General features: G+C 37.1%; 1 protein-coding gene across 1 annotated transcript; it reads right to left on the bottom strand.

The window, feature by feature from the left end:
• Window positions 1-6,942: 6,942 nt before the first annotated feature.
• On the bottom strand, window positions 6,943-17,629 carry LOC103718384 (protein TIC 22, chloroplastic). The gene is given in 9 exon segments (XM_008807178.4): window positions 6,943-7,567; window positions 7,652-7,687; window positions 7,777-7,848; window positions 7,937-7,996; window positions 8,556-8,606; window positions 14,607-14,681; window positions 16,851-16,913; window positions 17,061-17,332; window positions 17,335-17,629. Coding segments are annotated over 9 exon segments (885 nt in total). The 5' UTR covers window positions 17,501-17,629; the 3' UTR covers window positions 6,943-7,477.
• Between the last annotated feature and the right edge of the window lie 7,781 nt (window positions 17,630-25,410).

Here is a 25,410-nt window from a genome sequence, read left to right as displayed (position 1 = left end):
CCACCATGGGATAAATTGATATAGAAAGAGTTGCCAGTGGCTGGGACAATGTTTTCCTATATTCCTTATTCTTCCTTATTCTTCTTTTGAGCAATCTAATTATATATTACACATATCCGAATGGATCATATCAAATGGATCACTGATGACAGCTTCATCATTTTCCATCGGGGACCCCAATATCCCCAATGGTGACCAGGAGAAGCTTCAGGGTGGGCCGCCAGAGCTTCATGGCAACCTCATCAGTGTCATAGATGGCTTCCGATGTCCAGGGAGTGCCTGCAGATGTCATAGATGGCTTCATGGTCAAGAAGCACAGCAACATCAGTGTGCTCGAGGAGGGAGTGGGTGGACAGAACGCTCAAGGAGGTGGAGACGGACAGACGCTCAAGGAGGTGGAGACGGACAGACGCTCAAGGAGAAGAGAGCCCAGGCCTGAGCCAGTGCCTCCACCAACAGCATTGAATACAAGGAAGCCTTGAAGACCAGTGCAATTATCAGTAAGCTTCCTGATCAAGAAAATGAAAAACAAAAAACCATTAATAATTAAAATGAAACTTTGGATGCCAAAAAGAACAAAGCATTGAATACCCACCCATGATCAAAACTCAAGAACTAGAAGGAAAAATTAAAGGAACATACCCTTCCGACGTCGTCTTCCAGAGGACCCAACTTCCTCTCCTCTCTCACGATCTCCTTCTCCAGCCGCCTCCGAGCCCTTCGAACGTTCCTCGGGGACGCAGCGGAAGCAGCAGCCCTACTCTTTCTTTTCTTGCGATGGACCATGGCCTGATCCAATTTCTCCTTTGCCACAAGCCGCGGCCTGGGCCTCCGATGAGGGGAGGGTGAGAGGAGGAGTTCTTGGAGGAAGATGGGGCTGCAAGGATAGATGGAGAGGTGAGGGGGAGATGAAACTTACGAGATGGACGGAGGCCTTGAAACTCACGAACTCGGCCTCCATCTGCCTGCATCCATGGCCGCTCATCTCCTCGAACCACATCCCGCCTGCCGCCACCGCCGTATTCTCAGTTCGGAGGGGTAGAACATCTTTCTCGACGGCACGGGGTCGTCCTCGAAGCTCGGAGGGGGAGGGGGATCCGAAGCTCGGTGGGGAGTTTGGGGTGAGATGATCAGGGAAGGAGGGGGGGAATGATGGCGGCTGGGGATGACCTCCAGTACTTTCATCTCTGAAATATTGTTATCAGATCTCCATTACCAAAGCAACGAATCATTTAATTTGAGCAACATACTACTGTGGAGTTTTCAGTGGAGGTAATGACCCCATAGTGTCGAAACAAGATAATTGGAGGGATGAAACCGAGCACGGTGAACACAGAGAACTATGCCAAGGGGTCCGACCTCCTTCTATGAAACCTCCTACTATGAAATCATCATGGTTGCAAGCAGGAAGACAATGAGCATTTGCTTGGCAGGAAACGAGGACACACTTTCAAGGCTTTTATGCCTGCTTCGAGGTGGAGTACTTGGAGGATTCCATGCTCAACCGATTACAAAACTTATGCAGTGAGTACTGATGCGCAGCGCCATCCTTTGGGTTATGATGGCCGGATTGCAGGGCAAGGAAAGTATTTGAATTATTTCTGATCTCTTTGATGAACACAAGCTAGCACTTTGTTGAATTCGTTGAGCTACTACTGCCCTCCTTATGTTGGAAATATTGGTCTTCTTTTTTTTTGATGGTCTCTTTTCCTTTTTCTTTTTTTTTTGGATTTCTTTAGAGCCATTCTAACATAGCATTGTCCCATTTCTCGAATTTCCCACCACAAAGGGCTTTGCAGAGTTCTCTTACAACCAGCGGAAGCGAGAAGCTTATAATTAATCAAAAGCTGCATGCAACGGCACTTCCTGCTGCAAACTACTGCAAACAACCGAAGGCCAAGTGCATTCAGCTGGAGAATGTTCACTGTTTCAGTGAGTTAGAAGATATCCATGGGATACTGATTGAACTCCTAGTTCTAAGATTAGCTTTCTGAGGAAAATTTGAAGCTAAACCCTGCAGGCTTCAGCTACGTGGGAGGCTTTCAATTAGCTCCATCTTTCCCTTTCCAATTGACATGGAACTATAGATCCTGATGCCACCATCTCTTCTTGGCCTCACCGGATCATTGCCTAAAAGCATGGTGAGATTATCAGCAACCTCTAATATGTAAGCTTCTTTGAATGCAGTATGAACTTCAAAGATTACCTCATGATTCTGAGTTAAAAGTGGTTTAGTGATTCTTGGAGGCTGAATGTAACCTAAAAGTAATGTGATGTTTGCGGTTGGCTTGGTGCGAACAAACTCTCCAGTCCCATTCCAAACATTTGAGTGAGTTGGTTTCTTTGTTAAGCTGCAAAAACTCCGCTGTTAACCTTTCATTTTTTATTCGCTTCTATCTCTTTTCATTAATTATCACTGTGTTTTCCTACCAATTGAAGGAATTTGGAGAACAACCAGTTTGTTGGATCTATCCCTCCATCATTAGGAAACCTTGAAAAACTTCAAGAGTTTTTAAGTATTCCAATCCCCAGTGAGAATCTGTGCTCGAACCACTGAATGGTTAAAGAACTGATAACTCACAAGTAAAAGTTACCCATATCATCAATCTCATATTACTGATTTTAAACCCCCCGATTGATAGATTTCTCCAAAACAACAATCTCAAAGGTCGAATTCCTGATAGGACAAAAAGGAGAAGTGGAATTAATATTCAGTTAGTCTAATCCTTCGTTTTCCAGCTTTCCCTTCAACACAATGATTTGTATTGAATGACTCGGTGCTTCTGGTAACTCCATAGGATTTCGCCAGGAAATCCAATTCACTGAGGTGTATTATATAATAGCAAGATAGCAACCACATAGGTATGCCATATTGCAGTCAAACTTCAGTCAAGCCAAACAAGGAACAATGTTATAAGGGCATGTGTCTCAAAGCTCATTTCAAGGGAAGATAGGGATGTGGAATACTTGGCCAGAATTCATGTTCATGTTTAAGAACAGCTTCTATAGCTTATTTGTGCTTGTTATAAGAGGGGAATGTGTTCACATAATATCATATTAAGTGCCCAAAATTGATAATGTGATGAGTTTGATGATGTAAACGATTTATTCTTGTTCTTTTTCATTCCACAGCCCTCAAACCCAAAAACAAAAAACGGCGAGACCATGAATTGGGTAACAGAAAATATGTGATCCCCCTAGGACATGAAGAAAGGGAAATGTAGAATCAAAGACATTCAAAGCAGAAGCACAAAAAGAGACAGATTTCTGAGACATTAGGAAGAGTTGGCTCAACAAATGGAAGAATGAAGAAGGCTGCAATCATGACATTAGCTACCAAAGAGGGCCACAGCCGCATGTTCATTCCTCTATAGGAAATTCACGCATTCCTTCTATGTTGATGGCATCAGCAACTAGTCGGACAATGTCAGTTGAACATGAGAGGCCTATATTTCAGCTTTATTTGTCAGACCTGCAGCAAGCTAGGAGTGTTCTCATTTCTGAGGCAAAGGATGAACTTATATTAGCAAATTAAATCCTAAACCAACAAAAATTTGGACACCTTCATATTTAGTGACAGCTTTTGAAGAGAATAAGTAGTTCTTCCTTTAGTTCTTAGAACGTCTTTGTACTGCTCATGTGAGAGTCCTGCCTATAGAGTGCTAGACTGGCTTGCAGAACAGAGTACACAACTTAGGTATCAAATGACCGCAACTGTTCGTGTAAGCTAAGATCTATACTCTTGACGTCACCGGTTATTGAATGCCTTCAAGCACCCTGTAACTAGCTCAACCACACCCTTTCTCCTGACCCTTCAAGTGGTGTAACTGTTAGGGTGTTTACATCTCTCCCTAGCATTTCTATGATTCTATATGATATATACACGGGTGGAAGATACAACATAAAACTTTCTTATATGCAGATAGGAAGGATGATTGAGGCAATTGTCCCCACCTTGGCGATACATCAACATTATATATGCAGTATTTGGGAATTGTCTCATGCATCTGGAATACCCTTAAGAAAAAAGCTTGATTGATTTTTTGAATTCAAGCAATCCATTTCATAAGAGACCATCAGCATGTTAGACAATTCAGACTGACACTAACAAATCTGTCTCAAATGTAACATTTACTATGGACCATTTTCTAGGAAGAAGTGTTGATCCATGGTGGAACACCAATGACAGAACAGGTTGTAGAACCTAGGCTATGAGAAAGGGTGTCATGGGAACGAGAATGGAGGTGCCAGAAAGTATTACAAGTATTACTAGACTGAAGGCAAGATGTTGAAGAGTCCTTCAAGTTGTCACTACTGAAAAATCACAAAAGACAAGAAAAGAAAAGAAAAAAGATGAATGCAGCTAGACCTAGATCTTACCTGAATTGTATATGGCAAAATTATGTGAACTCGTGGTGGCAAAGGGAATGATTAACACAATCTGATCAAAAGAATATAATCAAGTTTGGATCCCAAATCTAGGTCTAATCAAGTTTTGAGAGTATCCAATAATACAAACTAATAATTATTTACACCCAATATGAATTAATCATCGACCAACTATAGTAAATAGACAGAACGATAAATTGATCAAGGTTTTGTTTACCGATTGACAATAATAATACTTGAAAGACAAGACTTCAACAATTATCCTTCATATACAAAGTCATGCAGAGGAAGTTTAAAAGAGTTCTTCATGGAATTAACCATCAAAAGACGTTATTCATGGAGAAAACTACCAAAAATCACCAGAGAGAGGAAGACCTTTATGTGTAAACCACCCAAGGGAAGTTATTTATGGAACACCATCAATTATAAAATCAAAAATGAAATTAAGGCTTTTTTTCTCTCTTCTCCAATAAAACACATATAACATGTACAAGGCTTCTAAACTCCTTTACCTCTGTCTAACAACTTTTTCCTCTTGAGTGAAAGTTTAGTTCGTTCAAAGTATTCCCCCTAGAACGGTCCTTCTCTCACATAAAATGAGTTAACAATTAAGGTTTCTGTTTATGTTATTTCAATTAATTGTATGTCTTCATTTTCTTTGGATGAATGGAAACTATCATGGATCTCAACTCTTTATGCTGAATGATATAGGAAAGAATATACTTTTGAGTATCAAGATTGATTAAATTAAGGGGTGATCTAGATCACAAAAAGATCATCAACGATCATTTACGACCCCTTGACTGAAGCTTGAGGGAGAACCATAAAAGTATCATGTGGAAACGATAACCCAGTAAATAATTTGATAATAACTTATGCCAACTTATTAAAATATAAATAGAAATCCATGAGTCTTTTTCATACGTTCTTCACGGTAACACCAATTTTTAATAAATTATCAAATAGCATCAACTCGGTTTTGATAAAAGCAATTGAATTTAAGATATATATTTCAACAATGAAGTCATGGCCAACAATTTCTATTAGTGGAATGTACGAGAGATAATTCACAAAAATGCATATATATTACATATAAAAATATTCTAGTGATTAAATCAATCTTTCCAATATTATAATATTGCCATATCATGATATCAGAGATAGGAAAACAATATGAATAACCATTACGGCCTTTCCCAGCTATTTGGGGTTGGTATTGTGAATTCTTGCTCACCAAGTAATATTTCACTTGAAAATATTTCATAGCTGGATATTCTTTACACAAGTAGCTTTCACTCTACCATCAACCCTCCATCAGTTCCATCTGACCTTACGACCAACTTCAAATATTGTATAAAAATACTAATAAAGAATAATGTTTAAAAAAGTATCCCAAAACTGTTGAATATCTGAACACGAATACAAATTGAATCAGATCCAGTAAGTAAGCATGAATTTAAATATAAGTATTATTATCTTATCAGGTTTTGGTTCAGATCTTGTCTAATCTGACATATCCAGTGTCACTCCTAGTTTTGCCCCAAATCCAGCCCATTATCGACAGGAAATTGTGCCCCTTATCAACAAGGAAATTGTTCCAGCCAGGACTAGTTTCTGACTAGCATTCTCCAATGTGGTTAACAGAACAAAGAGAAGGCTTAGTGAGCAGTCAAAGTTGAACTGTCCATCAAACTTTTCGTTTAAGGTGGCTAATTGCATCCGCACCAGGCAAGTTGTAGGCCTGGAAATGTTTTTTTTATGGATCTCAGCGATCACTTGCTGTTAGAATATGCAGAATCCATATTCAGGACTCATCTGTTATTAACTTTATGAACTGCATGAAATTGGGGATGCAGGTGGATTGGATGAAATTTAGGGTGTGTCGCATCTGGGATGCAAATGGATTGAATTAACCCACTTCCAATTTGGAACCAGTCCGAAATTAATCCAATACAACCGGCACTGCAGAATAGGCTTGGATTAAAATATGACCTGTTTCAAATATGGATTGGATTTGGATCACTAAATTTTCCAAAACAACCCAAACTGATCTCAAATTAGTACAATATATACTTTAGATTCCCCCTGCAAGAAGTTTTCTATTATCATATAGTTAGTCCATAATATGTATCGTTAATTAAGTGGTTATGAATCAAATCCTATAAAGAACATGTTTTTGGATAATGTTTACATGTGGCATACCATTATTTTATTGTATAATACCTTTATGATATAATTAGATAATAAATTTGTATGTGTTCATTATGGTTTGTGTATGATTATTTTTGATCTGATTTGACCCAAAAAATCTGATGGATTTAATAAAATTAATGTTATATCTCATCCAATCCAATCCAAATGAAATTGGTGGATTAGGTTTGGGTTCGATTCTTTGACCCAATTGGAACCCGACCTACTTGCAGCCCTACACAACTTAAAGCCAGAGCTGAAAAAAAACTAGGTTCCAAGCACCAAAAAGCAGACCCTTATTTACTGCAAGAGGCTGACAAGAAACAGAATAACCTTGTCAGAAATTATTGCAAGAGGCTGACATAAAACAGGATCCTATAATTTGGCTGAGATAAGACTGAGTCTGGCATAACATAGAGCCCCTGTCAGAGCATAACTAGGCTGAAATAAGATAAACATCCCACAAAAAAAGTAATTGACTAAAATTTGATAATTTGATGAACTAAACAACCCCAAATCGCTTTTTGTAAAGAAAATTATAATTTCATTCCTGTACAGCAGCAGGACTAACTACCCCCCAACAAAAGTTTGGGATCCCTCTTTTCCTTTTTTTGAACTCCTCTGTAAACTTCATGTTTGAATCTCTTCTCATATCCTTGTGCTATTGCCGGTAGACAATAATTAACTTCAGTAAAACCATACTCTCGACCTCGACGAAAAACTCATAATTTAAATTGGAATCCAAAATCCTCCTTACAAATAAGAGTCAAGAACCAAGGTATCTGTTGATTAATTAAACTAGGGCTGATGGCTGACCTGCTTCAATAAGGAACCTGAAATGAGTGAATACATACATCTCAAGACCTTCTTTATATGATGCATTCAGATGCCATGTGTATCATGCTGCCACCTCATTAATGTGCTGGGCATGGCTTTTTCCTGGAGGGACGAAAATCAAATCATCCCATCCAGAATTCTTATCGTTCATCTGCAATTACATAGAAATCAAATTAGATCTCCCTCCAGTAATTAGACAAGGGGTATTAAGGATAACTCTCTAACTATTTCCCACCTCCATCTTTTTCAGAACATCTTCCAAATTTCCCACCTGTTGAAAGAATATACATGTCTAGTTTTCATGAGAGCCAAAGAAACTGCAAGAACGAAATTTCTAGAAAGAAAATAAGCAGCACATACCATGATATGCTGAGAAACACCTGAACCTCTTGATGCCCTAGAAACCTTTGATAGTTCTCTCTCTATGTCTTCCTGCATAAAGAGATAAGTTAGACCAGCTCCATTATACTTTTAACTATTCTTGATAGTAATATTGCCACTAGACTAGATATTGACAAACCTTTTGAAAATATATTGGGCAATAACGCTTGTTCTTCTTCTTAACAACTAAAAGATCTGACTGCACGCAGAAATGATAGATTGTCACCAAATATAAGACTGAGCATAAATAAAAAAAAAAAAAGCTCAAACTTTATTGAAATTACATACATCAACAATAATAACATGCCTCAGCTACTAGAACATGTATACTAGAATATTCAACATTTCATCAGCTGCATCCATGATACGCAATTTCACATCATTGTCATATGACAAAGGTGAAACAAGTATAACAAAACATAATCGTTATCCTCATTTGACTACTTTTGATTCAGAAAGATCACTGCATATTCATAACCTTGTTGTGTTCAAGCCAGATATGATGGAAGTTAGAACACAAATATATAAATTCTCAAAGCCAGTTAATTAACAATGTGTGTTGGCTTCTCAATTAAAGGTTGCATATTCTGTACAGGATGAAAATAAATTAAGGAATTGTTTCTTAATTTTTCCTCTTTTTTGATAATGGAGCATAACCTAATGTCACTATCCACCTTTCTGGTCCAATCTTGCAACAGCATCAATGGTAGAGGTTGGCCGTAAACTAATAAGAGTAGGAAATAGCATAACAAGTGTACCTGAAAAACAGGAACTCCATCAAAGCCTCTCGATAAATCTGCAGATTTTAACTGAAAAATTCAAAGGTGTCAGCAAGCTGTTCAGAGATAAGGATTTAAAATTCCGGCCCCAAGTGAGTAGGATTCACACATGTAGATGAACAAGATTCCAAAAGGATGGCAGCAGCATATATTATCAAAATGATAATATTGGTGATTAAAAAGCAATCTATTCTGAAGAAGAAAATTAAGGCCCTTTTTGGACGTCAGAAGATCTTATCTGTGCTATAAGATCTTCCCTCCAAGTCTTTTCTTCTAAAATCAAGATGGCAAGGAGTGGTTTAAAGAGATAGGTAGCCAACAGGCACAACTAATCCCTACTTTTTAGGGACAAGGTAAATAACGTCTGAAATTTGAATTATCTATCCGAGAAATATGGGACTAATTTTGCCACAGCTGCCCACAATCAACTCAAACCACTCCCTCCACTTCCCTCCACCATAGTGTTAAAAGAAAAAGACCATCAGCTGGGAAGATCCTATCATCAGAATTAGTATCTCTGATAAAAAAAATGAAACCCTATATTCAGCATATCAAATTAAATAAAAAAGTATTTGATTAAGGATAAATTATAACTTCATGAAGCAGGGTAAGACGAATGCTTGTTTAATCCCAGCTGTGTGAAAGTTAAAGTTTGATAGTTCTGGTAATTAAATGTTTCAATGAAGCCTAACAGAGATTGTGTTTGAACTGGCTCTTAGCCTATGAGACATGGCTCAGATGAATGCAATTTAGCTTCACAACCATCTTTCATCTGCATTGATAATTTCCTTTTCTTCTTTTTCTTTTTTGTTTCCTTTTTGGTTTATGGGATCTTGGTGGGTTGCACTATTGAGATTGATATGGTTGGTTCCCTTAACCAGTTTAGATACAAAAGGAAAATGAAAGATGATAGCATTCTTTTCATGGGTAAAGATATGCTTCCAAATCTAAAGAAAGCCTCTTTTATATGCATATGATTAAGATTTTGGTGAAGAGTGAAAAATCTAGTTTCTGAAAGAATGTGCTTGAATAATAGTTGTTGGAGGTACATTACATCACTCTATATTCAGGGAAGGAAGCGAAAGTGAATACATGCACAAGAAAGAGGGTGGGTTACAAATTTTGTGCATGATATCATAAAACTGAAGAAAGACATATATACGTTTTTTTCTTGCTTTAGGAAGCTTAATATTTAGTGTAGCGCATTACGAAGTAGAGCAACATACTGAATTTCTTGATCAAATCATCATATTTTTGTCTGACAAAAGAATAAACTTTTGCATACTTCTAAAATGGTTAAAGTACCAGAATGCCCCTTGAACTGCAAAATATGTATCTTATGGCTAGAGATAAATACAACTCCCAAATCAACAAGTCAAAGAATCACTGTAAAGTTTATCAAGGACGAACTTCTTTTGAATACATAAATGATAAGGCACCTATTTAGTATGTGTTTGGTTGCATGTAACTGGACAACCTAAAAACATATTTACTGTAACTGACAATTTTTATGTTTATAGCTGTAAAGACGGATTTATATGCATGCATATATAGGCATTGTGTCCTATTTGTATGGGTATGCTTATCAAGTAGGGAAAAATAGAACTAAACTTGCGCTATAAAGTGTATGTAAGCACTATTCACCTAAACATGCCTCCGGCAAAGCAACACTGAGTACCAACTATCATGCAACTTCAACTGTGAAAGAGAGCACAAATGCAGCAATCAAGACTTCAAACAAAATAGATTTCAAGAAACAAAAATCGGTCAACTTGCAATTATTAAGGAAAGTTGCAGGCATCCATTATACTCTAATGTAATTGGAATTGTCATATATCCAGGTTCATGTAATTCTATTGCTGATGATCTTCTGTTACCAGCAACCAATTTAGCACTTGTAGGCAAATTTTTGATAAGCATTCCCTTCGTAAGCAAAGGGGGTAATGCATAGATAATCATAATCATATTATCAAGCCTTTTCCCAACTATTTGGGTCAGCTTTATGGATCCTCATTCATCAAGTATTCCTATTAAGGGACATCTCTAATTTATTCAATTTTTTTCCATATCCTTCCTCACAAACTTCATCCTTGTTATGTTAGGTCTTCCCCTCCTTTTCTTACCACCTTTAACATAAACCAAAGTACCTCTTCTTATTAAAGCCTCCTCAGATCTTCATTGTATATGGTCATACTATCTTAATTGATTTTCTATCACTTTATTCTTAATTTCTGCAACTTCTACAGCTCCTCTAATATATTTATTTCTTATTTTATTCTTTCTAGTTTTACCACATATTCATATTAACGTTCTTATTTCTGCTATACTCAACATGTTGGCATGTACTTTCTTTATTGCTTGGCACTCTAGGCCATACAAAATGGCAGGCCTTACTATTGTTCTATAAAATTTCTCTTAAGTCTCCAAGATATACACCTATTACATAATTTTCCACATGTACCTCTCTACTTCATCCAACCAGCTTTAATTCTACTACACATATCTTCATCTCACTCTATCATTTTGAATAGTAGATTCTAAGCGACAAAATTGAACACATTTATGGTATCTCTTGCTCATCAATATTAATTGGTACCACATCTTCAATTCCCTTCTTACTAAATTCACATTCCATATACTTTGTGTTTTTTCTACTAATCTTTAAGCCCTTATCCTCTAAAGTTTTACTCCATAAGTCCAATTTAGTATTTAATCAAGTTCTCTTCTCATTAATCAACACTATATTGTTGGCAAATAGCATACATCATGGTACATCTTCCTCAATATCAGCAATAAGTTCATCCATAATTAGTGCAAAAAGATACGGACCTAATGCTAACCTTTGATGCATCTATAGTAACTAAAAGTATACTTGTACCACAACAACTCCTAATGCATGTCAATGCCTGAGCATACATATACTTTTAGTTATGTATTGTTTACGTACAACCTTCCTTCTTAAAGCAAAAGTGGTGATGCATGAAGTTTTTAAAATTTCATCCAAGAAGGAGGATAAGTTCTTAATGAACAAGACGATTTCTCAGGGAAAGCATGGAGTTAAAGATGATAACCTCTAATAAAAAAAAGTTACTGGTTAGAAGGCAATTATGACTTAGTGATATATAACTCAGAAGTCGGAATGCCCAGAAGGCATACTTTTTTAAGGTGAACAAGTGGTGGTCTTTTGTTAATCCAATCAAAATTATACTGCCTACACTAGAGGGAAGTTTCAATATATGAGACGAGATTAAAATTTCAAAGCATAGTTATGATTGAAGCAAGGCAGTTTGCAGATGGAAGAAAGTAGAAAGAATGTCCAAAGGGCTCTACCTTTCAATGGATTGCTGAGATGTCAAAACCTAAAGGCAAAACACTATAGTAACACCACCTTTTGGCTCAATGGACTCTTTGTTTCTCCTTAACAAAACTAGTATTATAAGCAAGCGAGCATGCATTCTAAGCTTATTTCCAGCAAACCTGATTTCAAAATTCACAGCAAAACAATCAATCGGTAATCAGAGGTTAGCATCGATGTACAAAGCTTCAAGACACAAGATCTGAAATACTGTTGTATCTTACAATTCCCAAGCCTTTGAATGCCTCTCAAGGTTTTGGATTCATATAACAGCAGCTACAGCTATCATGAGTCCACTAGCATTTGGCACATGTGGTACAAATGACTACTTATATCAATGGCAATGATCCCATTACTACTATCTACAATGTTCTAACTGAAATGAGAATGTGACAGACAGTTTTGACTGCATAGTTTACCATTATTCCTTTTATATGTGTTTTGGCACATGATTCCATGGTTGGCTGTGATCACACAGCATGATGCGCGTGTACTATTTTTTAGGGTAAATCATCAAGATTTGATACACCAAATGGTACGTTTGTACTTTGATTTAGTAAGATACACATTTAGTTTAGTCCTTTCTTTGGAGAGAGAGGTTAAGAGAAGGAAAAAAATATAATGTATATAAAAAGGTGTCCAAGTGCATGAAGCTCCAACCATTGCAATGTCCGAGGGGGATCAGTATGCAACCTTACACTCACATGCTAAGTGGTTGTTTCCGTTTTTCAAACCCAAGACACTTAGGGCACAAAGAAGCAACCTTACTGTTGCACCAAGGGTAAAATATATTAACATTTTCAGCTATTCTTGATTAAAACTCATGATTATTTTTGTCCTTTATTCAAACCTACCATATTTATATTCTGCATCCTCTTCATATTTTTTTATTTTTTGAGATAAAAAGGGGAGAATATTGACTAAGCCTTAAGACATATATATATTATATTTCAATTTTTTTAAATTTCAAATGAGGACACATATTTGGAATATAAGGAAGCTGAACCTAATGATGGCATATTGTTTACATCCTTCTTACTAGTGGTCCATATGTTAGGGATAGTTATTTCCATACAAAAGGTTAAAAATTTGATACTTGACATGTATGTAGGACAGCTTGCAGGCATGGTTAACTAGGGTGGATGGGATCGAAGAGACAGAGCTGATCTAAGAGCTTACTGAAATTTCAGGTTCAGAGTTGAATTTTCAGCCAGGGTTGGGGGGGGTGGGGGGTTAGAATCCTAATCTAGAAAAATCAAACTCCGAAGTATGTTGGTGATGGTTGACCAGAATTTGATCTGAGGTTTAAGGATACAAAGTCTAAATTTGACTTTCTGCAAAGACAAAGCTGATCTCAAGAGCAAAACATCGCTGATGTTTATAGGTTTGTGGAGGATAAATATGTGTGTTACAGGCTGCAAGAAATATGCAGGTTGCTTGGAAGACTAGAGGTGCAATAGAATTAGAAGGGAGCTTTATAAGTTGTACAAGGGCTGTAATTACAAAAGGAAGGAGGAAGAGAGAAAAGTATAAGTGCAGAAAATAAAAAAAAAATAAAGGGAAAAGAATGATAGCACCCAGAACCACACAGCCTTTAAGAATCTCTCTTAGGTTCTGAATGCCTCATGCTTGCTTTTTGACATCACACCATAAAAACATAAAAAGAAATCAATCCCATAACACATTTACCCTGCAGAAGGGAAGACCAGCCTCATTTAGAGGTCTATTAAAGGAGGAAACTGGATCTGGTATCCCAGGGATTCACTGCTTATATGCTCCACAAAATGGCCGGCCTTATCAATGCGCTCCCCTTTTGTTCACTAAAGAAGACTCATGACAAGCACATAACCAAAAGTGATAAGATTCTTGTTTTTCTTGTTTAACATCCTCAACAGGTGGAATCTCAATATTAGCCACAACCTTCTCATGTAGTTATGAAAAATCACCTCTTTATTAATATAAGGAAGCCTTTCAGTTAGCACTATATAAATCTGTTTCAAACAACGTGTCATGTTGGACTACTAATCAAGGAAAATTTATTCTATAAGAGAAAAGGGAAAGCTGTCCAGTTAACCATGTGTGTATCACAAAAGTAGCTACCTAGTCTTCCCTAAAGCCAACAAAAAGCTGAAGCCATATAAAAACCATTAGCTAACATCAATACTTAAGTTCACATTAAAAAGTCTAATTGCATTACTTACCATCAATTATACGAGTTCACTACTTACCATCAATTATATGAGTTCCTAGGAACCTTATATTCCACCAAAGAATCAGAAAATGGCATTCTTTTAAGAGGATGAAGATCAAGGGTAATTGGAGCGAGAACTAGGAGTAAAACACATGGATCATCAAACCAGTATTACACATTGCTATCTCAAATCAAGGAAATATTGAAGAAAAGTTCACATGTTCAGCAGGTTATGCAAGGTGGCAAGAACATTGGGAATTGCCCCCCACTTACTACCATGAGAAGAAATAAGAATATTATACATCAGATCATTTCCAAAGATAGGAGCTTGTATGTTAAATCATCACAAGCTAGCTTGAACCATTTTAAAATTTTGTGTGGGTTGCTAGAGCCACTATAATGGTCACAATTAAATCTTTCATCATAATGAAACCAACAAAAATGTGCTCAAAGGAAGGAATATAGGATTAAATTGAAAACAGACCTCCAGTGCATTCTTTATTTGCAGAGGATCAGGTAAAAACCGAAATGCAATTCCTTCAACCTTCAGCATATAAACCTGTAGGTGCACAGAAATATCAAATAATTATAAATATGATATATATGACACATTAAGAAAAAAAAACAAACTTAGGGCATGGTGATATTAGATAACAACAAACAATTGTTGGACATATAAACGAATGGCACGATTACAGAGACCAGCCAATACATAACTTTCAACAATACCAATTAATAACAAATTAATGACCATTCAACATTTATCAATTTAATATTTATTGAACCAAAAAAATTGCCAATAAACTAGCTACTAATTTTATGATATATGTAATTTCATACATATCCTCCAAAAAATATGAAAAATAGGGAGGAAATTAGGACCTAAATGCTCCATTCATCCTAATAATATGGAATAAAAGAGTGAAGATCTAGCATTTGGCATCAATTCCAGTATTCTATTTTTTGAATAGTAAAACCAATTTCTATTATTTTCTAAAAATTAAAAGCTATACACTTCTTTGGTAGTCACTTGGGTTGCATTTGGCGGGAACTATGGTGGCGGTGGTGGTGGAGATGGTGGTGATGGTGGTGGCGGGTGGCAGTAGTGCATGGCCAATGATGGACAATGCCTAGCAAGGATGGTGACAGTAGTGGCAATAGAGGTGATGGTAGTGGTCACGAGCAGTTTTGGTTTTCAAAAACTTTGAAAATCAGATTTTTCAGCTTGCATAATTTCCAAAAACTGAAAAGAGTTCTCAAAAAACTAAAACTAGGTTATCAAATACTTTTCCTTCCTCCATTTCCATGTTTCTAGAAACTAACTGAAAACTGAAGGTGATGCCAAATAGGGCCTAAGTTAACACAGTATCATCATAATATTGGCAAATCAAGTATTTTCCCTTACTTTTCTTTTCTGTTTTTTTCAAAGATATTATGCCTTAAAGTTGAAAAATGATTATAATTTTATGACTTGTTATATAAAGTAAGATAATTACTTTAACTTTTTTCATACAATCCAATTTGTTCATAAATACTAATGTAAAAGATTTTAATAAATAGCATGATTAGTTCAACAATTGCAAAAGTTTTATCATCTATTGTTCATTCTTTTCTTTCACGCAAATGTTTCTCATAATTTATATCTCTATCTTGATACTTAAATTCCACTTTTCCAGCATGTTCCGTACAAACTTTTATGATTTACAAATTCTTTCCCTTATTAAATTAATCCAAATTTCAACATGCGATTATGGTTAGATATGAGGACAACCCAAAAATTTATTAAATATTGGCAGAAACTTCAAAGATACATTCTTCTTAAATTATAAAGTGATATGTTACTGGGAGTTTCATTCTCCATAAGATTACCACGAAGATGACTTTTTGCAAGAAAAATCCTATATTGGAAGACAACCTCCAGATCTTCAAACATTTTCTTTTAATAAGTCAAAAGGTAACAAGAAGAATCAGCATGCTGATACAAGCTTCATCCTCAAGCAACATCTAAGTTGTTGCTGTTACATATTATTGATTAGTCAAGTTCTTGGGAAGCTTTTTACCATATACGTTTACAATAACATTTGCAAATAGTTGATGGTCATAAATAAAATTTCTCAAAATTTATTGATTCAAGATAAGGGGAAAAATATTGAGGCCTAATGACCATCAAAATGCCCATGTAGCTTGATCAGGGTTATTGCTTCAAATTTTTTGTCAAACACAACAATAATTTAAATCATGCAAACATGATTAATGTTGAAAATCAGTCAAAAGAGCACAATGGATGTGAAAATACACTCACAAGAAGCAAGATTTTTAATTCATTTAGAAAAATGTGCGAGTTCCCAACGTTCAATATTTCCCTCATGAGCAATCTATCATAAGATTACCATGAAGATGGATTCCAACAAGCATGCCGTTCCTTCAAGGCAAAAGACTCAAGTTAATTTTAAAAACCTCCTAATGAGGATAGGGCCTCTATTCAGAACATGACTTTGATTTATTATGCAAATTTCCTTTCATAGGTCCATCGTAAAGTAGCACTGCATAAGTTAATAAGCATTGCTTGGCACTCCAATTTTAGTTGTCACTCTCACATTTCACCAATCACCTAGGTTAGCATTTTGCAGTCTATTTTATAGGCTAGAAAAAGGCTTCAGATGGCAGTCACTTGGCATAGATACAAAGATCATATGGTACCCAGATGCCAGCATAATGAAAGAAAGACCTGATCAAGGGTAATGGGCACCACTCTTGCCCCCTTCCCTAAAACCGGTTGCCGAAGCTGAACCTGGAAAACATAAAAGTTTCATTTTTTCAGTAAAATCCCGTATCTATCTTGACAAAGTATCTATACAACAAACCACGTCAAAAACAAGTAAAGAAGGAAAGGATAGGGATAGAACAGAAGGCGGAGAAAACAAGGGGGAGGAGGGACCTGGGCAAGGAGGGCCTGGGCGTCCTCATGGCGAAAGCAGAGGAGGCCGAGGGAGCGGAGGCCATTGTTAGGGTCGGAGACGAGGACGAATTCGTTGTTGGAGTTGCTCACCGTGTACACCGCCGTTCCGGCGAGCGTCTTGGCGACATACTCCGGGCTCAGGGCCAGGTCGAAGGCGTGCTTCCCCTGGGCGGCGGCGCCGCCCCACGCCCCCTGAGAAGCCGCCGCGAAGGGGGCGGCGGGGGGCGGGCCGCGGCGCCGGCGGCCCGGACGAGGCGGCGGCCGTCGTTGATGCGGTTGGAGAGCTCGGAACCAAGGCGGGAGAGGTGGTGCTGGAGGAAGGAGGAGACGGCGGCGAGGGGGTTGGGTGCCGAGGAGGGGGAGGAGGAGGTGTCCATTGGGGCCGCGGAGAGAGGGAGAGTGGAAGGAGCGCTCGGCATCTCCGTGGCTTTAAGTTCTCTAGGTACGGGTGAACGTGGGGAGGCTCTTTGGTTCTTTTACTTTGGTTCGGATTGTCTCAGTCTCCTTTTCTTCTTTCGTTTGGAGTCTCTCTTTTTCTCTCCCCCTGCTACTACCATTCTTTCTAATTTTTGCTTGCGTGTGCGTGCTTGATTGCTTCTGTAACCTTGTTCTAGTACAGGATCATTGGATTCTTGGATTCAGCCTTAGCATGAAGTTCTCGAGATAGCTCTATGCTTACTGATTGTACGAGATTTCAATATTTTTCAATTATTCTAAGCAGATTGAGGAAAAAGATTTGAGATTTGAACGTGCACATGCCATTATAATAATAAACCATGTACATGTTTTAGAAAACTATAGGTGCCCATCGAGGCTTTTTTTTAAAAAAAATACCTTGCATATAGGCTTGGTGATGTGTGAGAGGTCATGAAAAGCAGAATATGTTTAGTCTTATATTGGTTGCACGCTAGCTCAAGAAACCAAAATAATATCTTTCTACTAGCTTTCTTTTGTGAGAGACCCTAAATTATTACAAACAGTATTAAAGTAAACTTACCTTATAGCCGATACGGATTAAAGGATATTGCAATACGAGCTTTTTGGGATAACTAAGAACGAAGATGCTAGCGCTTAAACAGAGGAGTACGTAAGAGCCCGTGCAATATATGTGTTATATACACATAGATATCATATGCAGACTGTAAAACACCCCCAAATAGTATCTCAAGTCGCTTATTCTTTCTTGATGCCCTTTTATCAAAAAGGAGTTAATAGTATTATTAAGAATAAAATTACTCTTACACCTCCTCAACTTTTCACTTTTTACGGTTATAACCCCTATTCTCTAACCGGTTTCAATTATATCCCTTAATTTTTAATTTAAGTTAATGTAACCCTCTCACCCATCTTTATCAACCAACTGATAGTGTACGTATATGACTGTTATGCACTCATGTTAAAAGAGTTTTCTTCCAAAATGGACCTTGTTAGTGAGAGAAGTGTTTTGCACTAACTAATAGGATTACGTGATGTCATGTTATCTTCTTCCCCGTTTAAGTGGATTGTTGTCAAATAAAGAGAGAGAGAAGATATAGAGGAAGAGGGAGAAAGAGAGAAGAAGGTAGATGGAAAGAAATGGAGAGAGGGAGAATGGTATCATGGAAGTGAACTAGAGTTTAGATGCCTCCTCCCGCCACGCCTCCGGCAACATCATCCTTTACAGCAAGTGTGGAAGTAGATCCTGGTCAACCACTAGATTAGAAGGGCAAGCTCCCAGAAGTGGAGGAAGTGGTAACCATCTTCAAGGGATTTGAAGGCTTCAAATTATGCAGAAGTTTCGCATGATGCATGATCTTTCTCATGTTGCTTCGCAATCTCGGCTGCTCCAATTGCCTCAATGCTTTTCTCTCCTCGCTCATCCCTGCCTCCTCCCCCTTCGATGCCCCTCCAACAAGTGGCTTCGACACTATCAACACACTAGATCACCAAGATCACCTCCTGATTGATCACCAAGAGGTCCTGGTGGTCAATCAATGTGTCCGTGCACACTAGCCAAAGCCGCTTGCATCCAATTCCTAGTCGCGGTGATCAGATGCTAGTAGAAGGTGGGGGCGCCACTATTAAGCTCATCAACTGTTGAGCTCACTAGTGGTATTGTCCAACAAGGTGGTAGCCATGCAACCTGCCTTATCCTAGCACTCTGAGTCGTCCGACCAATTAAAGACATCGATCAAGAGCAAGAGTGTGTCATACTATCACTCACTACTCACTGTCCCTCAAGTGGTGATGAGGTTGGAGATCATCAAAAGGACCCACTCGCTCACCTCCATATTGATGACTGCTGCTAGGAGGCAGGGGATGAGGTTGGTGTTGATGAGAAAAGGGGTGTTGGCAGTGGCAATAGAGAGCTTGATGAGCATCTGAAGTGCATCTTGTGTCGCTAAGAGGAACCTCCACCTCCAACGATGGTGTTAGGGTTCTTGAAGGCCTTCATAAGAAATGGGATCATGTCAAAGGAGCTAATCACATCAAAGAGCACCGGGGGATCTCTTTGATTCGATCAAGCTCAGCATTTTGTGCATGGCTTTGCCTTCTACCTAAAATGAAAGCTCCAATACAATGAGCATTATAGATTACAAATGGGAGAAGAAAATGAGAGAACTTACTAGTCATTATTGATCCCGAGATTAAAAAGGGCACAAACCATCGCAATCTGGAAGTCGAGATCCAAGGAATCAAGCATTCCCACCAAGTGTTGGATGGCGCTTGAGCTTCACAAGTGTCTCCCTCGCCTACCCATCGTCTGCCATCGCACCTCCTAGGTGGCCTCCTTTCTTCGATCCCTTCCCACATTGTCCATGTCACTAGACTATAGCCTCCCCATCATGTGCTGAAAATGGGCGAGAAGGAGTGGATGCTTACTAGAGGGTCACCGAAGAAGGATCCGAACAAAGTGGAGGGTCATCGGACAAAGAGCTCACCTAAGTTGGGGGTCGTTGAGGTCGATGATGGGTGGGATAGGAGAAATACAAATTTGCCCAAATTGCTAATATTAGTTCACCCTCATACAAGCCCTTATTATGCTAAGGGAGTTTCAATCATTTTGAAAACATCATTAAGGGCAACATAGAAAGGTTACATTAACTCAAATCAAAAGTTAAAAGGTCTAATTGAAACATTTAAAGAAGAAACTATAAAAGGATGAAAGTCGAGGGGTGCAAGTGTAATTATTCTATTATTGAAAAAAGGTCATGGGTTGAAACCAAGCTTAGAATTGTTTGGCAAAGGAGTCCACAATTGTCCACATTGATAGTGAACTCTCTAGAACTAAATTTTGCACCTCTCTATAAGAGCAAGTTGCCACGTATGGTTGTGGGGCTCTTCCTCCCCAAATGTACCATAGAAAGATGAAATTATTTTATATGTTTGTTAGGAGTATTGCCATCATTGTCAGAGTGATCGCTAAAGATGGTGCGTGCAAAGAAGAAAGTATTAGATAGAATGGTTCTGCCAAGTAGGATTATAGACCACCCAATAATAAATCCCATATCATCTATTTGGCATAAAAAAACTCCATTCCACCCTCAGCACACCATGGTTCTTTAACTCAGCCAAATTTGAAAACTTGAATTTCAAAATCTTGCCATGATTGAAAACTTGAATTTTAGACTCCATTTGGTAGCAATTGAAAATAGCAAGGTTCCTAAACTCTTTTATTTGATTTCTGGCATAGATTGGGGTTTCTCTCATGTTACCATTACCTCCCACAAGAACCCCCCCTTCCTCTTGCTCGCACCGGTCCATCACCTCTGGCCACCATCCCTATTCTTAATTTGTTGACCATCTCACTCGAGGTTTATTTCTTTACCTCTTATCCCTCTTCTCCTCCATGCCTTTCACCTTTACTTCTCCTCTCATCCTCTCGCATATCCCTCTTTTCCATCGGCCAAACCCATGTCCTTCTCCTCCTTCTTATCTATCATCTCGATTAATATATCACGGTATTAATTTATTTTCATTTAATATCTAAACTGTAATGTTGAAGGAGGCCTGAGGGGCCGAGTCAACGTTGGCGGAGGCCGGGTTGGCCGAGTCAGTCTTGCCGCTTGCCAGCATGGATGCGCTGGCTAGGTAGGCATGGGGTCATACTCCGAGGGAGCCTCTGACTGCCATATGGCGAGGCCAGGTCGGAGTCTGGGTTGGGCGAGGCCCAGCCGGAGTCGACTCAAGGCGCTGCCTTTTGGTGCGGTTTAAGAAAATAAAGTTGCGCCTTCACTAACACCTGCGGATATTAGTGTAATGGTAGCACTTGATCCCGATAATTGGTATCATAGCCAGAGGTATCGAGTTCGAAACCCGGGCATCGCACTGAGGGGGGATTGTTGGAGGAGGCCTGAGGGGCCGAGTCAACATTGGCGGAGGTCGGATTAGCTGAGTCAGTCCTGCCGCCTGCCAGCATGGATGCGCCGGGTAGGTAGGCATGGGGTCATACTTCGAGGGGGCCTCTAACTGCCACATGGCGAGGCCAGTTCGGAGTCTGGGTTGGGCGAGACCAGATCGGAGTCGACTTGAGGTGCTGCCTTTTGTGCGGTTTAAGAAAATAAAGTTGCGCCAAGTTACGCCTTCACTAACACCTGCGGATTTTGGTGTAATGGTAGCACTTAATCCTGATATGTAACCACTCCCCTATCCCTCTTCACTGATATCTAAGGTTTGAAGCTCCTCCATGGTTGTCCCTTGCTAGATCCACTCAAGATCAAACCCCAACTCTAATCTCCAATCTCTATACCTATGAAATAGAAAGGAGAGAGAAAACTCAACCATTCTTCAAAATTCAAAAAATTTAGTAAGAAATCCATAGAAAAAAAACATTTTTTGGAAGTCATGTTAAAAAAAAAATTTACAAATAGAACAAAGGAAAAATTCATGCATGCACATAAGAATTCAATTGTTCCCATGCAAGAAAATTTTATTCCCCTTAAGAAAAATTTGTTATTTAGTAATTCATGCACACAAAAAATTTGTTGGACTCAAAGAAAATTTGTTATTTAGTGATCCGTATGGAAAAAAACATTCCACTCAAAAAAAAAAATTGCACGCATGCACAAAAGAGGAACTTCGATCATACTAAATTAGATTCAAAAATTTCAATTGTTCCTATGCATACAAAAATTACATGCATGCACAAAAAAGAAAAAAGAAAATTCAATCGGAAATTCAATCATCCCCACACATGCAATAAATACAATCGTACTACAATTAGATTTTTAATGGCACAAGAAAAGGTAAATCAATGATTCCCATGCAAGTAAAATTGTTATTTAGTGTTTCATATGCACAAAAAAGTTTCACTCAAAAAAATGCATGCACAAAAAAAAAAAAAAAAATTGGTCATACTAAATTAGATTCATGTAATGTTTCTTGTGATTCATACAAAAGAAAGCATATAAAAGAAAAATTAGTTTTTCACTGGTTCTTATGCACAAAAAGATTCCACTCAAAGAAAAATTGCATACACCCCCCAAAAAAGAAATTCTATCATACTAAAATTAGGTTTTTAGTGATTTGCTTATTATTTATTTTCCTTCACAGATGAAAAAAATTTTAAATTTCCTTTAGGATTATGGTAATCAAAGATAGTAGGAGTTCAAAAAGAATCTCATCCCCATTACTTTATACAACTGAAGTATCAGTATAGGGCAATTAAAGTGGTTGAAAAGATTACTATTGCATTTTTTTCATTGTCCATCAATTATTCATTTTTTCCATCATTTCTTTATTTATTTATTTTTTCTAAACTCTATATATACCTATTTTATGGAAAGGAGAGATAAAACTCGACTCCTCTCTAAATTTTAGAAAAATTAGAAAAAAAATTAAGAAAATAGATTTTTCTTAATTAGTTTTGGAAGTTATATAAAAAAGAAAAATTTTGCTCACGTTTTCGTCCCAAAAAAAAGATCACTTCTTAATAAATTAGGGAAGTCTTGTCAATAAAGGAGAAAAGATGGCAACCGTATAGAAAAAGGTAAAAATATGCCATCACCAATATTTCTCTACTAAGGCTCCTCGTAATAATTTTATCTAAATAGACATTGTATTTTAGTTACAAGGAAAATATTCCATGATAGGTTCCTCATATTTTCTTCACATGCACAAATGTTAGTGGGACTCTTCGTAATAAATTTGGGATGTTTGCATCCATACACAAGAAAATCGCTTCTTAATAAATTTAGGAAGTCCTGTAAAAAAGAAAAAATGTATTCCACTCTACAGTTGTGTAAAAAAAGGGAAAAAATATTTTGTCACTAATTTTATCTAAATATTAAATTTGGGAAGTTCACGCGTACAAAAAAATGAACTAAATTCAAAATAAATTTCACTTCTTTGTTGTTTTAGACAAAAAAATAAAATAAATTCAAAATTTAGTGAGACTCTTGACTCTTCATAATAATTTTAGAAATTCATGTGAGAAAAGTAAATCCTCCACGTACAAAAAATAATTACTTGTTAATAAACTTATGAATCCTTGAAAAAGGGGAAATTTTCACTTCATATTTATTTTGGGAAGTCCACACATGCCAAAAAAAAATTCGAACTCGAATTCATTCCTAATATTTTTCTCCAAATACACAAGAAAAGAAAAATCCTAATCTGTGCAAAAAAAAAACAAAGAAAAATATTTCATTGAAAAAGAGAAATATTATTTCATTCTTAATATTTTTCTCCATGCACACAAGAAAAAGAAAAATATATTCAAATTTTAGTGGAACTCTTCATAATAATTTTATAAAGTCCTACAAAAAAATAAAATCCTCTATGAATAAAAAAGATCACTTATTATTTATTTTTGGAAGGCCACATGCGCAAAAAAAAATTAATTTGAAGTTTATCCAAATATTTTTCTGCACGTGCATTAAGAAAAAAAAATGTAAAACCTAAGTTGTATGCAAAAGGAAAAAATATTCCATTCCAAAGTTATGTAAAATGTTAGTGGACTCTTCATAATAAATTTGGAACATCTGAACGCACAAAAAAATAAAATAAATCCAAAATAATTTTCATTTCTTATTTATTTTAGATAAAAAGAATCAAAATAAATTCAAATTTTAGTGGGATTCTTCATAATAATTTAGGAAGTCACATAAATAAAGAAGAAACTTCCATGCATTAAAAAAAATTGCTTCTTAATAAATTTAGAAAGTTCTATAAAAATGCAAAAAATTTTGCTTCTTATTTATTTTAGGAAGTCCACACGCATGAAAATATTTCAAATGTGATTTTGTTCCTAATATTTTTCTACACGCACAAAAAGAGGAAAATTCTAGGTCATGTAAAAAAAGAATAATTTGTTCAAAAAGGAAAAATATTTTGTTTCTAATATTTTTCTCCTTGTGCACAAAAAAAAAATAAAAAAATTGAAATTTTAGTGGGAATCTTTATAATAATTTTAGAAAGTCATGTAAAAAACGAAAGCCCTCCTTGCACAAAAATATCACTTCTTATTTATTTTGGAAAGTCGTACAAAAAAAAATGAATTCAAATTCGTTTCTAGTATTTTTCTATTACATAAAATTATTATCTCCCCATGCATTGCGCAGGTATCATTCTTGTTTCCATGTGAAGCCTACCTTGATTTCTACCATTATTTTAGTCATTTGTCTTCTATTTGTTCGTCGTGGTAGTTTTAAGCATGTACTGGTGTTGACATGCTTGATCTATGATGGGTTATGCATGTATTGGCATTTGCAGTGCCTAAATGCTTGATCTATCTTTGATTAGGCAATTAGAGGTATCCATCTTGTCTACATACTTGATCCTGAAAGGCTTTTGGTGAATACTCCAGCCTATGGTGCTGCTTACATGCTAATACAGGTTTCACTGGGTGCAATCATAATATAGGTTTGTTTTTGCTTTGTGATGATGGTCTAGAAGGCTTAAGATGGGGTCTTATGGCTTATCTATTGCAATGTGGACTTATCTATGTTCATTTTTGCCATCATAGCGTATTGCCATGGTCAGGATCTTTGTAGCTTTTTTCTAGTCAATGTTGATAATACTAATGCTATGAATATTGGCTATATTTAAGGCTGCAAATGTGTCGGGTTGACCTGTAACTCGAACCGACCTTCTCCGACCCACTTAGACTTGATCCAGGATCTATGATGTCAAATCAGGTTTCAAATTTGAACCTATTCCACATTTTGGGTACAGTATAGGCTTATTGAATTCTGACCCTACTCAACTCGATCCGATCTGATTGTGATATCGGTCTAATTTGGATCTTCAAATCCATTACCCAACCCGACCCCGATATACCTATTAACCCGAGGTAAGGGGTCGGTGTTAAGCTAATTGACCATTGATAGTCTACTCTCCCAAAGTCCTG

The sequence above is a fragment of the Phoenix dactylifera genome, unplaced genomic scaffold (genome assembly GCF_009389715.1).
Source record: "Phoenix dactylifera cultivar Barhee BC4 unplaced genomic scaffold, palm_55x_up_171113_PBpolish2nd_filt_p 000516F, whole genome shotgun sequence".
Taxonomy (NCBI): Eukaryota; Viridiplantae; Streptophyta; class Magnoliopsida; order Arecales; family Arecaceae; genus Phoenix; species Phoenix dactylifera.
This window is presented reverse-complemented; position numbering and strand designations above follow the sequence as displayed.